The sequence below is a fragment of the Sinohyriopsis cumingii genome, unplaced genomic scaffold (genome assembly GCF_028554795.1).
Source record: "Sinohyriopsis cumingii isolate HCF-2022 unplaced genomic scaffold, ASM2855479v2 utg000360l, whole genome shotgun sequence".
Lineage (NCBI taxonomy): Eukaryota > Metazoa > Mollusca > Bivalvia > Unionida > Unionidae > Sinohyriopsis > Sinohyriopsis cumingii.
In genome coordinates this window covers 3,661,416-3,677,746 of record NW_028315892.1, presented here as the reverse complement: position 1 = coordinate 3,677,746, position 16,331 = coordinate 3,661,416, and the positions used below count along the sequence as shown (strand labels likewise).

The window sequence follows — 16,331 nt, the reverse complement described above, 5'->3', positions numbered from 1 at the left end:
AATTTATTTTGTTCGCAGGTAGCCTTTCAACGGTATATAGACGGCAATAGGAAACAGTTTTAGAAATAAAGCCTGAGTTCTTGTTATGCCTGGTTTCTGCTCCCTACTAATATTAAGGTAAGAGAATTTCCTGGTTTTCTTTTCTTTTCAAAAACGCTTATATTTTTGTTAAAATTTGTTCACCCTTGTCTGAAACCTTTTGTTTTTCGGTTTGTCGTTATTTTGGATGGCTATATTGCTTACATGTTTCTTAATGGTGTCTTTGATCACTTCATATTAGTTATAATCGGCCAATATTCAGCCAAATTCCTAATGAGCAGTATAAATGCCGCAAATCATAACATCAATAGCGCGTAACCGGTACCAACGGATATCATCTTATAATGTTTTAAAATTGTACTGTATATTATCATTCCCCTGAAAAAGTCAGCAAGAAACCCTTTAAAGTTTCACCAAGCCCAGGTAAAAGTCTGAGGAATGATACATCTTGATGTTACTTGTGCAAGTCCTTAATTAACTGCTGCTATACCCATTCCATTTGCTTCCATTTTTGTGCTTTCTTCTAACACCTCTGTATCCTACAGTTTTTTAACAGCTATTGTTAATTTCATGGATTTTTGGGTGGCAATCTGACTGTTATAATTGTGTTAGATCTTATTGGTTTCTCGTGAGTATTTTTGATCATATATATATATGCCTGAAATAGGCAGCTTAGTTTTGTTTGCTTTCATATACTCTTATTAGAACAAGTAACATGATAAATTCGATCACTAGAATTTGTAATGTAATTTCTTTAACAGAAGATTACTAACCTGATCTTTTGCAACTGTACATCCTTCCGCTTTCTTAATTTTGTATTCATACTAGGTTCTTCATCTTATATCCATTAACATGTATTTGTTGTTATTATGTTTAACGATTGCGCTGTTTATATACTTTAATAGAGCTCTTTTGCCAAGATATAACTAAACTAATACCTATATGAGCTTTTCATACATGCTTGATGACGAATATATGGGTACTTTAAGCATCTTCTCTTGAAGTTTGCTGCAGCAAACTGTAAGAACCGAATTTTATATGGCTTGGTAAACAATGAAAATTATGGCATTTTCTCTCTTGCCATTTATTATTCTAACTTTCAGGGAATTGTTTCTCATAGCATTTATTGTAATGGATTGTCGGTTACTATGCTATGTCATAATATTTTAAATGCATTAATCGAACATGCCTTTCATGCTCACTACTCAGAGGTTGTGCTACGTAATCAAATTTTTTTTTTTTTTTTTTTTTTAAATAGATATTTGGCTTGAATATTAATACATAAATCCCAACTATCAACAACTACACCGCAGGATGTTTGAGTTATTGTTCCATTGCACTTCTTTCAGCTTAAGACGTTCTTGCTCTTGTTTTAAATTTTCTTTTGTAACCATTTTAATTTCACGTAAGTCTCTTCTAAGCTGCTGTCCAGGTTCTAGTGTTCGTGGATCTTTCTGTATTTGTAACATTTATTGTACTGATTGCCTTATAACCTTAATAAGTTTCAAGTTTTTTTCTGCACAAGCTTTAAAGTAAATAATTTGGCAAAAAAAGTTTTAGATCACGGAATTATTCTTTATAATTAATTTACGGCATTCAAACTCGTGTTTTAATTATGATTCACATGAGGTTAAACTCATTTCAGTATGTTGAAAGGTCAATGTAGTATGCTTTCAGTAGTACATATGCATTTAATAAAATGTTTAAAGTAAATGTAGACCAAGACAATTCAAAAAGGCAAAAGAAAAATCTATTTACAAATGTCACTAATAATCTTAGAAATGCATTCAGTTTTATTCGCACTACCTCTTATTTATTTTATAAACGTTAACGACTTTAGAATTGTTTTAAGTATTTCAATTTACTGTTTAAACTATGTTAATATGACATTAAACTCATAACAAGAACATGTTAGAAAGTGCATCTGGTATATTTGCAGTTGTAAAAATTCATTGATAAAATAATCTTAAGTAAGGAAAGACCATAGTATGTCCAAAATAAAAAATAAAAATTTAAATGGCAGAATTCAACATAACCAGCTAGTGTAAGACTTTCTGTAAGTCATATATAGACATAATGAAGAGAAAGTAATAAAATTAATTTTCAAAACGTAATCAAAAGAATAGAAACGTATTAATAAGTTGACGAATTAAAGGTATTCAATGACGAAAACCCTCCAGAACAAATGAAGTCTCTAGCAACTGTTAAACTATTTCCCAGCTATGTAAAAAGATCAAATATGATACAAAAATTACAATGTTTGAGTTCCATTAAACAAAGTTTAGAAACGTTTCCTGATTGTACAAAGCCTGAAGGTGTTGATACAAAATATAGACATACATCTCTTGCACATCTGTTCATAGTTCTGATCTAGATCAACAGGAAAAAGAAAAAAAGATATTTTCCGTGAACAAATACAATATAGATGATAGCGAGCTTAAAATGGGGTGAACATTATATAATTACATCACAAAATGGTAGAAGAACACAATATAAAGTTAGATTATTTTACAGCTGCATACCTTATCAGATATATTAGTATGTCATATATAATGTTTTCACTGTTCTTTAGTGTGTTTAACTTTGAATAGATAGACACTGCCGTTGTCAATGGTTGATTATACTTCATATAATTATTCCTTATTTAGCTTACATATTTCTTACAGTATGCGTTGAAAATGACTGAACCAAGTTTATCTAACTTTATTCTCGTAACTGCGCATATCCCTAAATACACGTGCAGTGTCTTAAACAGTCGGTGGCGATACCGCTGACGCATTGGTGAATCTACCATGTGTGCCATGAAATAAATATACTGGTGAAAACATATCTCTGAATATCATTATTGTGGGGATGGAACATTGCTAGTTATTGGGCTGGATTTCATTAATCCCTTACAAGAGCCTATAAGCACATCACGAAACTTCAAACGACATCCTTGCTTGTTAACGCGCTGTTATGGATCTAATACATGATTTAAACGCGAACAGACATTAACTTTAGAGAAAGGATCGCCTTATGCATTGACCAAGGTAGCATGTGAGCTAAGATTACACTTGGAGATGAAGCCTTGATTTACAAAGCAAGCGCGCGAAAAGTTTAGCTTATAAGCAGACCATGTCCGCAATAAATCACAGTTCGTACGGGTATTGGACAGGCAAAACAGCCGTTGGAACGTTAGGCAGTGGGGCAAAAGTTATCACAACAGTTTCCAGAAGAAACTTTATTAAACAAGCGTTGTTGCCGATTTATATAGCCGCCTTAAAATATTTGCCATGGATGATTTGATGGTTCGATGCCCAGAGAAGATCATCAGGTATATATCTTGTTCCATCCCAATGGCTGTGCACGGGAGAGTACTTACATATCTGCAGCAACCGTTGGAGACGTTGTCAGCTGAGTCTTCATCGTTTAAGGATTCAGCGTTCGATGCGTTGTTGGCTATACACCATGTGTGGGTTAGCGGTATTGGCATGCACTATGACCAGGCCATCCTGGAATGCTTAAACTGTAAACTTATTTGTGTATCAGTACGCTCAGTTTGTTTTATTCACAATAGAGATTGCAAGTGGGGGATGTGAATTTGGTCGGTCATAGCAGCGTTGAATAATGAAATTACACCCACGATCAGGTTGACAAGATCCAGCATAAAACCAACGCGGCCAGAACCGACAAGCGGTTTCGTAACCACCCGCGTTAGACATAATCGGGAACAATGTGGTTCGATATCTCTATGCCTCGGGGGAACTAGACATTATTCGTGGTATTATTCGTGGATGCATTCACGATCTCTGAACGAATTGATATTTCAGGTCTAGTGGACGAACTTGTGGTAAAGTCACCGAGTAGGATATTTGTGCGTGAGGAATTGCAATTCATACTGAATCCCTCAGCTCTCATCAATCGTGTGATGTCAATAAGGGTAAGTAACAATTCCACAAGAGAGAATCCGCAATGCGATAAGGGGAGATGAACTCACATTGATGCTCCGGATTCGTATTTGGAGTTCTTTGGCTCAATGATATGATGCATGCAAGCTGAGCAGCTGTTTTATCATTTTCTTAAAATTGTACATCATCATGGTTTAAGGATTTTAATTCACACATCAATCACAGATGCAAATTCTCTTAAGAAACTATTTATGTCAAAAGGTGGTGCTTTTTAAGACGTTATATAATATTTTAGAACACGTTTCTAAAACAAATGATAATCTCTTATTGTCTGCGTATATCGATATGTATCGATACTGCAGCCAAAACTGACTTATCACATATCTATCATTTCGTCATAGATTAATGATCGTTGCAAGCCCCGCTTCTTAAAGCATAACCTATGGGGATTGGTGGAGAAAATATACTAGACTTTACGCTTGTAACTTGTAATGACGAGATCGTTCTTCTCGCGATCCACATATTTCTTCCGCCATTTATCTCTCCGCATTATCTAATTTAAATTATTATGACATTTTTTAAATTAATAAAGCAGTAGATGCAGATATTCAAAAGACTGATGATAGTAAACTTCTATTCAGAACAAAATTCCCTTTTATACCGATTATCAATGCACACGTCAACAACTGTCACGAGAACTATGCATAATGTTGAGTATCCGTGTGTTTGATCAGACTTCTTTAAACATGTTATTGTACAAACCAATGGAACATAAAATAGTATGCTGCATAATATCAGAATGTTTGTGTTGAATCTGGCATACTATTGAAAATCAAGTGCAATTTTAATGCATTCGCATTATTATCTAAACATCCCTCATTTGTCCCTCAAACTAGCCACAATGAAAGTCCGTCATGTCAAAGCTCTTTATGGAATATATTTATCACATTTTGAATAAAAGGAAAGCATCGAAGTCGCGAAAGCGATTTAAGTTTTAAGAAAAAAGCATGCTGTTATATTGAGATTATTGAGTCTGGTATGCTGTTCACTGAACCTCAGATTTGACATGGTTATATACGAAAGAATACAGTGAAGTATACCGAACACAAATAGAAACACCAACTCCTCTACGCCCTAACCATCTTGTTTTTGCAGATGATATGTACAAGTTTGTACTCTTATTAGTATATACCGTTTGAATGTTAAGTCTTTTATTGAACATTGTATAAATCGGATTGACACATTCCTTATAACTTTAGGCATGTTCTTGTTATTGTGGATTTAACGCCATTCTCAGGACAATATATGCTATACATGGTGGCCAGTATAAATGGTGGAGGAATAACCCAAGATAACCCATGTAAGAACAACGGACCTATTGGAGCTACTGGAAAGCTTTCTCACATACCCATATTAGCCGAGCCCGAGACTCTAATCCACACAGAGGTGAAATAGCAATGATCAATAAGAGCAAGCGCTCAAGACCATTTGGTAACGCGAGACCACCAATAGCCATGTAAATAAATACTGTGTATTTGTGTTGTTCTTTTTATGTTTAACGTCATTTTTACAAGGCAGGATAGAGTATATATGGCGGCCAGTATAAGTGTTTGAGAAACGACAAGAGGAAAGCCTCGGTACGAACCATCGACCCAAAAGTAGCTACTGACAAATTTAACCTATATCCACCTTGACCAAGCCCTAGATTCGAACCTAGGCAAATAGTAATAAACCTAGTGGACGTGTTGAATGATGTAGTGAAACTATGAATGGTAAGATACGCCATTTGTGTTCAGTTGAATCAATAAATAATGGTACAAAACCTACATACAAGGAAATTACCTATAGACACCACCTTATTTTGAAGAACTTGGACAAGGCTATGTGTCAATAAAATAAAATATAATACATTATGTCTAATGTACAATGTTGACAGATGAAGACAAAGCATTTTTGGGACTATACTTTCTAAATAATGTATACTTATGGGGAACGTTGAAGCAACCTTTTGGTTGGGAATGCAGTGATATTCGTTTACTTTTAAACTGTGTTGAACTAACCAGTTTCAGTCACGTCTGTGTAGTTAAAATATGATATTTGGTGACAAAAGAAACACTTTTGAAATAATGCCTCACTTGAATATTATTAGATATTGCATATATAACATGTCAAATGCGATAAACAACGTCCTATTCATGTTGATCACAGAGTGTACCCTTTCGGTCATCCATGCGATGGTGAATATATTTGTGTCACATACTACGCACAGAAAATATAGAGGCAATAAGCTACACTAGAAAACGCATGGGTCTTGTTTTTCGAAACATCATATGATTTGACATGCATAATGATGAAACATTTAGACACTTTCTGAACAGTGACACCTCGAAGCTACGGAGTAAAGTTGAATAATTGTCTTATGACTAACATATACAAAATTAAAAAAAAACCAAGAGTGTTTTTGAAGTGTAGAGTTAGGTATGTTCCAAAAAGTGAGTACAGTAACATCCCAACGTTTCTGTGGCTTGAGTTATATTCTACAAGAAATGTCAAATGGTCACTGTTGGAACACCTATTTCCCTTAGAGTTTAGAACGGCTTTTAATTTCTGAAAGGACGGGAGTTTGTTTTGTTAAAGCTGGCATACTTTTTGTATAGGATGGACAGGTTATATTTTGTGAGTCTATTTGTGTACAGTTTGATTCTTATGGGCATATTCTTTAAAATCTGAAATAATCCACCAATGCTTGCGATTATGAACTTTATACCATGGGAAATAATTAGATTGTATTTGTAACTGTGGGATATGTTTTTAATATACTGACCACATTTCGTGAGGGGTGTTTAAATTTGATGATGAGATCATTTTTTCCGGAAGGGATCAGACTTACTAACAATACTATCAGGTTTTAGAGTAGACCTCCCTTTCTCCTGCAAAGTTAATGTAATGATTATTAACTTCAAAAAGATGTACATATATGTGTCCAAGTATTGCTAGAACCAAACCGTCACTGGCATGAGAATCTACTACTGCTAATGCTTCTACTACTACTCGTACTATTAGGTAAGCTTGATGAAAAATACAACAATTACTGCATTTCGTTCTACTACGACAATTTCTTTCGTGTCTTACGGTGTTAATATTACAACTACTACTATAACATCTGCTGATAAGAATATAAGCCTGTTTGCATTACGTTCAACAAGACAAATGGTTTTTCTTAATGTTATGTTTTCTTCTACAAATTGTCATATGACTTTTAAAAGGCAAACTAACTTAAATATTTATTCTCTTCAAGTAACATTTATAAAACAAATGTTCAAATACCTTCACAATCACATTCATCACTAAAACCTGCGTATACCCAGGAATGTGTATGTAGTAATGCAAACTTTTATCCTGTCAAAACGAGAGGACGGGTGAGTATTTTGGTCCCTGAGTGGAATATCGATATTGTGGTAAAATAATTAGCCATCATTTGTATTCAACAGATATGGATTTGGACTAGCGACAGAAACGTCAAGGTATTGGAATATGCATATGCTCGCGAGACTACCATATTAGATTATCTTCAAATTATGTTCGAATTTTAGATATCCAGTTTTATCTTTTGAGCAAAGTGTGTATTTGTCTCAGTAGGATTAGACACACACATATGAAAAATCACTAAGTAAATAGTATGCACGCTTAGATTCCTGTATTGATGCACACTAGTTCACAAATACATAGCACTGAGGTGCAAAAGGAAAGAAACGTTGGGAAATTTTTAAATCAAAAGCAAAACTAAGACGAGTACTGAGATAAACTTGGAGTTTATCAGCTTACAACATTTTCGCTCGCCAATGTTTCTATATGTTAACGCTATCTACACATTGGCGGATCGAGCATATAGTTTAGTGCTTTGTCCTAGCGACATCTATTGGATTCCTTAGTAGGTAATGCCAACTAACCAATAGCATGCAACAGAGGTACAATGTAGGAGGCAATTCACTTCAAAAGGATACCTTGAACGTTTAACATCCAACGTATGACTACGTACCAGAGAGAAGCCATTAGAAATGCATTTAAGTGAAATGTTATTTGTACAAACACTGATCGGCAGAGAATATTGCTTACTATTGATTTACGTTGTGTGCTCCTCTTGTCTTGAGGATGTAAAGACAGTGTTCAAATTTGAACAACATAATTTCAATTAAATGCGGTGGCTTGACGCGGCATCCAATGAAATTTACATACCCAAAGAACGTAACTATCTGCTCTATACGCCAAGGTGTAGATAGGGTTAACATTTCGGAACCTTGGCTAGCAAATATGCAGGCTTCACTAGACTTGCACACAACATTGAAGCTGGCATGGCAGAAAAGAGAGTCATATTAGTCACATAATTATACTGAGACTGCGCAAATTTATTATTTCCCATTTGTATTTCTGATCAATTCATTCTGTGAACAAGGATGATATGGTCTGATGCATTAAAATTATCTATTCGTTTTAATATATCATTAATACAATGCTTTGAAATACATATTGAACATTCTTAACACTAGTTACCTACAGTAATATAAATCAAGTATTGCATGAACGTACTAGGTTAAATATCCAGGAGTACCTTCTCTATCAAACATCATATTATGTATTGTCTATGATAGGTAAATGATAATTTATAACAGCTTTAAAATTAAATTGATTAGAAAAAGATATCGTTGTGTTAATAGACTGGCTAGTTTATCACGTGTTTAACGAGGAAGAAAAAATAAATCAAATAAAATCGATGTTATGCGGGTCATCATTTACTTAATCACGCAAGTAAACTTGATGCCAATTATTATAATTGATAGGTCGGAGAATAAACCTGCCAAAGTGTAATAATATTTTTCTCTTACCTTTAGATTAACACGATGGCCAAATCCTTGGTGCATTGTCTGTTCCTACCGGTAACTCTATTGGCTGCATTGTGTTCAGGTCGGTAATATTACTATGCATATGTTTGAACATGTTTGTTAATATACAGTATACGTTATATTACATTATTCAAACGTTTTATAAGTCATGGACGTATGTTTATATTTTTTATGTTAACAGGAGAGGAGTGATCGATTGTCTTCCCCCACATTCTATCTCTCATCTGAGACAAAATAGCCTTGAAAAAGACTCCACAACTAAAAGATGTACAATGTGTTCATAAAGTATTTTTTAACAAAAACGATCAGTATTCACTATAACCGAAGTTCATTTATTTTACGTCGTGAACGATTGTATATGCGAAACTATTCCTATCATCATTAATATTGTTAGTTCCCAACAAGTTCTGTGTCGGTTTGGTATTATACACATACACGAATACAACTTGAAGACATACTGGGAAATATGACCTATATGTAGTCGAGTATAATCGTATTATTAGAAACAAGTAAATGAAATGTGGCAGCGCCTAAGAATGAACTCATGTAAATAAATATAGTTTTACATTAAAATCGTAACGCCCTCTGTAATTAGCAATATTAACATTATATTACACCGTTACCTCGCTCTCTCTCTCTCCCTCTCTCAAGTGCTCCCAAGAAGAACGATATTCTAGGTTGGTCTTGTTTTCAATACATGTTTTAGTTATCTGGCAAAATCATTGTACGCAGTTGATTAATCTTCTTACTTTTTTCACCAACGTTTATCTTGTAAATTGGATTGTGCCTTTGTCGACCATTACTTAGTTTGGCTTCCTATCAGTGTTCAACTACTTTTGCTGTTTTATGATCATATCACTAGTCTGTACAATTCATCGCATACTTCAAGAATGTTGCCCGTGAACAGAAAAAGAAAATGTGATATACCTAATTTTGTATTCGCATTGTGCTAGTCAATACACTCAGAGATTAGGTAATTCGCTTTATGCTTGATATTCCTCCACAATCTTCACAAAAGTTAGACATATTGACCAATAATTCCCTTTTACCTTGTTGACCATGATTAACTGCTCCTGTGCTATCATCGGCATTTCCTCTATTTGTATTATTAATTATTCGGCTAAAAGTCATATTCAGATGCAAACGCACTTTCCTTTTGCGCTTGGTCTCATAAACTGCATACAGTTTGTCATTTTACCACTTATGCTACTTATACTAATGCTTTTATCAATTACAGAATCTACCTAAATGGTATTAGTAAAAAGTTTTACTGTCTGGACCAGATACTATATTTCAATTTATTTTTGCCTGCAGAGTATAAATTCACCCGTTAGCAGTAAGGGACTGTTTTTTTTTATTTTTCTGGAGTCCATCCTCCTTTAATGGTCTACATTGTTCAATCATAATAAGCACGTTAGGAAACATTGCGCACTTAATAACAGTATCTTCATATAAGATCCATATAGAAAATATCTCTTTTGATTCTGAAATCCTTAGCCCCGATTGGTTGTGTTCAGGAGGATAAAATACTATCTGTGATGACTTTCTGCGACTTTAAGGTCTTAAAGACTAGCCGCAGACATTCTAAAATCCAACTGTGGACTGTTTGATGTCACCAATGCCAATCACATGTTTCGTTTGCACTCTCTGCAATTTCGGCTCCTCTCTGTGTTTGATCAGCTTTGCCCTTGTGCTTCATGGGTTTTTCTATAATGTTGCTATATAATCTTTAACCTCCTTTGTATGTCCAACATGGTACTACAGAAGTTATCCACGACATTGAGCCCTCAGTGTACCTGCCATTGTTCAATCTTGAATTGCTTGTATTTTTTCCACAGTGCCGCCCTCTCTATATATCTTTTGATTTCTTATGACATTGTGCAGATTTATTGCTTCAATTGTTCGATCACTCCCATCAATGACTTCCGGTATAGATGAAACAATTACTGACATAATCTGTTCTGCTAATAACCGTTTACCATTTTTGTACAGTCGTAGTAGACTAATTACGTTGTATGTCTTCCCTTTTAATTCATTTAATTCTTTTCTCTCCAACTTATATTTAAATAGTGAAAAGGCATTCTACTTGTTTGCAGTTTTCTTGAACAGTCTATAGTGCAGAGCCTGGTTTACTATTACAACACTCATGAATATTAGTTTTCTTTTTCTGTTTCTTCTATGGTGTTAGCGTAAAACAGTATTAGCAACTGGTATACGTACATCGATATATCAGGATTATTTGTTACTTTACGTCCTTGAATGCAGGAAGTCATCTTCCGTTGTTTGATACTGATGTCATTATTTTATTATTATTATTATTATTATTATTATTATTATTATTATTATTATTATTATTGGCGATTGTGTTAAGAAGACGGGGTATTTAAATAGAATATATTATATATATTTTAAATTTCAGATACTGGAATTATTTATAAATTTGTCTGCATAGGAGATGAAGTTGAGGTGTTTCAGAACATTACATCAACCAATTACAAGTTAGAAATTACCCTTCACAAAACATTTTACGATAAAGATGAGACGATTGCCGAGTGGTCCATGCAGAATGTCAGCGATACAGATATTCATGAGAAATACAAGCAGAAGGTGTACATGGAAAATGGAACTATCTGGATACGAGACTTTCAGGAATCAGACGAAGCTAATTATGTCATGTTATATGACGAGTCGTCGAAGAGAAAAGAAATGCAACTATGTGCGCTTAGTGAGTATTCAATTATGCTTTTTTAGTCTACACAGTTTGTCTTTACTTTTTGTATACAACGAATTCCAGCACGAAATGATTTTCCTGTTTCTTCTTTCTATAATTATCGTTCATTCGTGTTTTTGTTCTTTGCAAAATGACCTGTACACAAGCTGATCATGGCAAGGTGCTTTGCTTATTCACTGTGAAAACGTATTTATTCCCAATTCAACAATAGCACGTGAAGACTAAGAGCCAATACTACTAAGGTTAAACAAGAAAGAATAAGCTTATCCCTGGACAACACGCTGCATACATGGATACATGATTGAGTCAAATACATTTACATAGAATAACACAACAAACATATATAATCGCACAGAGAATAACGGCACCCGTTACCATGTTCTTATGCACCAGCACGCTAACCTACTTAACCTTGCATTCTTCCCAGAACGATTATGGAAGAAGATCAAAGGAAAGGGCCAAAGGTTCATCGGAAGCAATTGACTGGAATAGCACACTTACATTCATAATCAAGCGAGTAATGGCAAAATGGATAAAAATTAAAATAAGCTGATATATATGTTTGCGTTAGCATTAGCGGCAATTAACGGTACTTGAATACAATAATGGCTAAATGGTGCCAATAAATATAAACCACCAAATATTGCACAAGACCTAGACGATAAAGCCTTAGAACCAAATAAAAAAATGATGATAAAGCCTAGTTTCTAACTGGCTTCCGATATAAAAAATGAAATATTTAGTATGCATATAGTATTGTATAGCATAGTATGAGTGAGAATGTGTGATTATTTTCTTAGAGAACCTAAAGTACCTCTCGAACTGATTCTATGTGTCTTTTCCATATGTGTGATGCAACAAAAATATTTTGTATTCCTTGCCAGATCTGTTGCACGTCGTTATTAAATATAGTGCATAACCATTTCAGTTTATTTCATAAAGTGCCATCACTTACATTCATAATCAAACGAGTAATGGCAACGTGGCTAAAAATTAAAATACTCTGATATATGTTTGCATTAACATTAGAGGCAATTAACGGCACTTGAATACAATAATTACTAAATGGTGCAAATGAACATAAACTACCAAATATATATTGCACAAAACCTAAGAAGATAAACCCTTGCAAACAAATGCAATATGAAGATGAAAACAGGTTTTTAATAGGTGTCCCATATCTAAAATTAAATATTTAGTATCCATATCTTAGCATGTGTATGTGTGATTATTTTCTTAAAGCACCTAACGTACCCTTCAGACTGATTCTAGGTATATTTTCCATGTGTGTGATGCAACACAAATATTTGTTTAATTTCTTGCCAGATCTGTGTGTACGTCGTTATTGAAATATAATGCTTAAACATTTTAATTTAGATCTTACAGTGCCGTAGTCTGGAAGTGACATTTAGTGTATGCATATTCATTTTTAAAACATCTATTTCACCGCTTAACCGTCCATCGTTTCGTGTTTTGTTGCAACTATTGCGGAACGGTACATATTTCATGTGATTTTTCCATTACTTTGTGTATAAGCTGTGTTGCAGTAAGTAACATATCGAACCGTTGTCTAAGCAAATTATTAGTGAGTAGTTAAATTTATATTTTTGTAGTTCTAAGATTTTGTTCTTTTACTTATACTTATTCTCTACATATATTGCAACCAGTCTATCCTCATGAATGCTACATTCTTAGTTACGAATTTGTCCTTGTTTAGGCTTCATATTAATCGAATCTATTGATTATGTTCTCTCGTTAAACTGGAAATACGAGCATAGTGGAGGTTTTAGTCAATATTATTCGTTTAGCAATCTGTTTGTCATGCTTTAGCCTTGAATTGTTTCAACATTATCATTCGATTTGCTCTTATGCCCTTAGAAACCTAGTTGGTCTTTTCATAATTCCTGTATGCATTTTGTTCATGAGTTAAATGTTCATTATTCAACTTATTTTATTAAGCTTCCCTTAATAGATCTTGCAGCAATACCTAGCAGTGAGGTACTAGCACCACACATATCAAGTTAGTAGCAGTGCCGGAAAGACCAAACCATCCGCAGAAGTTCCTTTACCGTTTGAAACTGTTTTCATACTTGCACAGATTCAACTAAAAACTTTGCATGTTATTTTGTATTTCTCTCCCACATTCTTGTACTGATTGTTCCTGCAACCCGACGTTAACACCAATATATGTATACGTTATCCTGGACGTATAGGCTTTGTCCGGTTGAATAAGAGGAGACAGATAACTAAGAGCGAACTTGTAAGGACTCTTTGTGTGATATGACAATTCGTGTCGGTATATGAATACAGTGTACTTGTTAAGTTTTGTAAATGTACGTGAGATAATATCTTTAACATAAGAATATAATCATTTTATGACAAAAAGAGATAATTTATATTGTTATTTTAATATTAAACTTCTTTATAATAGTAAAATTAAACAGCATATTCTTTAATTAGGATATGTCATCAAGATATTTGTAGACTTGTATAACTATAAATCTTATCTCTAAAATTGTCAGCTCCACCAACTAAGCGCTGCAAAGCAAATATGAGACAGGAGGAACACTTTTTGTATGCCTTTCTGGATGCTCCAAAATATTGTGGAAAACCTATAGCGTCTGTCCAATGGATGGAGTATCCTGACATTTTCTACATAGTAAGTAAAATACTTTGTCCATACGTCTGTTTGTAAATCTATTATACAATCCATCTATATGTGCCTTTATTTACTCCTAGACTAGATCTATTTGGACAACTAATATGTGCAAGAATCTAACTACATTGCAAGGGTTTTATTCGAGTAATTGATGTCCTGATAATAGCTGCAATAAAGATCTACAGATGAACAAATTTTGCCGTGACCGAACCAATAGTTTGGGTATTGCCTGGTATTCATATAATATAATTCGACTAACTGAGAGTCTACTGTATAAAAGATAGGGTGCATATGATATGTCATGGTAAGTTTACAAACTTTCATTTTACAGACCAACGAACACATGCACGTACAAACAAATCGATGAGAGCACACGTGGTGTACTATCATATAATTACTAATACAGCTGATGACGCACACACTTTCATATAATTAGTTCAAGTAACAGAGTGGAAAAGGACGCGCGTGGAAGTGATTGAAGATATCCATAACCGGGAAAACGGACTCCATTCAGAAAATTCGTGGTGAGAATTATGGCTGGCTGGCTGGCAGGCTGGCTGGACCGATCGATTGAGAGAGATATACATATCGACATCCATACAAGACGGACAGAGGTAGATAGAGAGACTAAGAGACTGAGAGAGACAGAGAGACATGAAGAGGGAAAGTACGGCCGCACAAAATAGTGAAAATAGTTGATGCTTTTGGCGGAGTTAAACCATTTTGTATAGATCAACCATAAACTGAATTTCAAATTGACTCTTTCATAGTTGGAATGCAGTTTTCAATTATGGTGTACATTTGTGTTTACCAATCCGAACGCATGACAAAGTATACGTCATTGTCAGAACACAAAGCTGGAGGACGTGTCAAGTCACTTTCAGTTTCAAGGCAAAGTTGGCTGATAGGATCGAACGAGAGAGAGAAAAATAAAAGAGCACGTACAACAGTTTGTAAACTTCAATTATAAACCAAAACAACTTCGAAATAAACATAACTTTGATAAACTCCGCTCAAACAAGTGTTAAAATGTAAGAATAATATGGTTTAGGACCGCCATCCTCTTCATGTAGAACATTTTTATATGTAAATAAAAATACCGCCCCCACCCCCGTATAAAATAAAACATAAACGTATTTACATGGTTGACATAGTTTAGTGGTAAGACAAACATTCCAACAATCCAAGACAGTCATCTTGTCATTGGCGTACACACTGTTCTTTTTGGCTAAGGAAGACGTATCTGCATAATAATTACTAAACAACATTTCTGTTTTGTCATCGTTTCTTGGGATATAAATTCAAACAAAAGTCGATACATTTTTCAATGACAAACTCAAACATTGTTGCTCATTACAATACAGACAATAATATCCATTCAGGATTAAATTAAGTCCTTGTGATGTCACAGTGCTGAACAGAGTGGAAAAAGCATTTATTTTCATAAAGTCTGCAATATCGTCTTGGATAGAAGACAATCCATAGGAATAAAACTCTTCTCACTGTAGTCCTTGGAATAGTAGATTGACAACCATGATAGTTCTTGGTAGCTGAATATGGTCTTTCTTATGACATATTCTGAAGTAACTTTAGGTTCTAAACGAGAAAGTTCACGTTTTAGCACATACCACTGGATTCCAAATAAATGTATACGCACTGTGGTTCAGGAGCTCACGAAGTTTCCAGGTACTCGTTTACTCGACTTTTGTCAAAGAAGAGATATGTCATGTATGTCGAAGACCTCGATGAGTTTCCTCTCAAAATCAGATATTGGAGGTTTAGAATGGCCTATCAAGTCTTTTAAGCACACTATGCAAACATTATCTTCTTCGACGAGAGCCCACTCTTCCTCCAGACACTTTTGCAATATTCTTCTTGACTCATCGTTAAGCAGTGGTCGTTCAGTTATTGACGAGGATGGTGGATTTGACAGCCACAAACTGTGATATTGTTTCGGCAAAACAGTACCGAAACACAAAACTTAATGCTGCATTAATTTTCTTAATCGTGGTGCTACTGCTTCATTTGTTTTTCTTCTTTTATTCTTATTTCACCTTACAGGTTGCATCTGGAACGGTTGTAATTAGTACTATTGGTCATGATAAATTTAA

The 16,331-nt window shown here is 34.4% G+C and overlaps 1 protein-coding gene across 2 annotated transcripts in view; it reads left to right on the top strand.

Annotated features, from left to right (window-relative positions):
• LOC149774271 (uncharacterized) overlaps positions 1–16,331 on the top strand; it is a 64,419-nt gene that overhangs the window by 25,754 nt on the left and 22,334 nt on the right. For both annotated transcript variants that reach the window (XM_089945549.1, XM_089945548.1), the window contains exons 2-6: positions 19–117; positions 3,852–3,961; positions 8,819–8,891; positions 11,250–11,555; positions 14,084–14,220. In XM_089945549.1, the coding sequence (XP_089801675.1) occupies positions 3,950–3,961; positions 8,819–8,891; positions 11,250–11,555; positions 14,084–14,220 (528 nt within the window). In that variant the 5' untranslated portion in view covers positions 19–117; positions 3,852–3,949. The remainder of the gene's footprint in view (positions 1–18; positions 118–3,851; positions 3,962–8,818; positions 8,892–11,249; positions 11,556–14,083; positions 14,221–16,331) is intronic.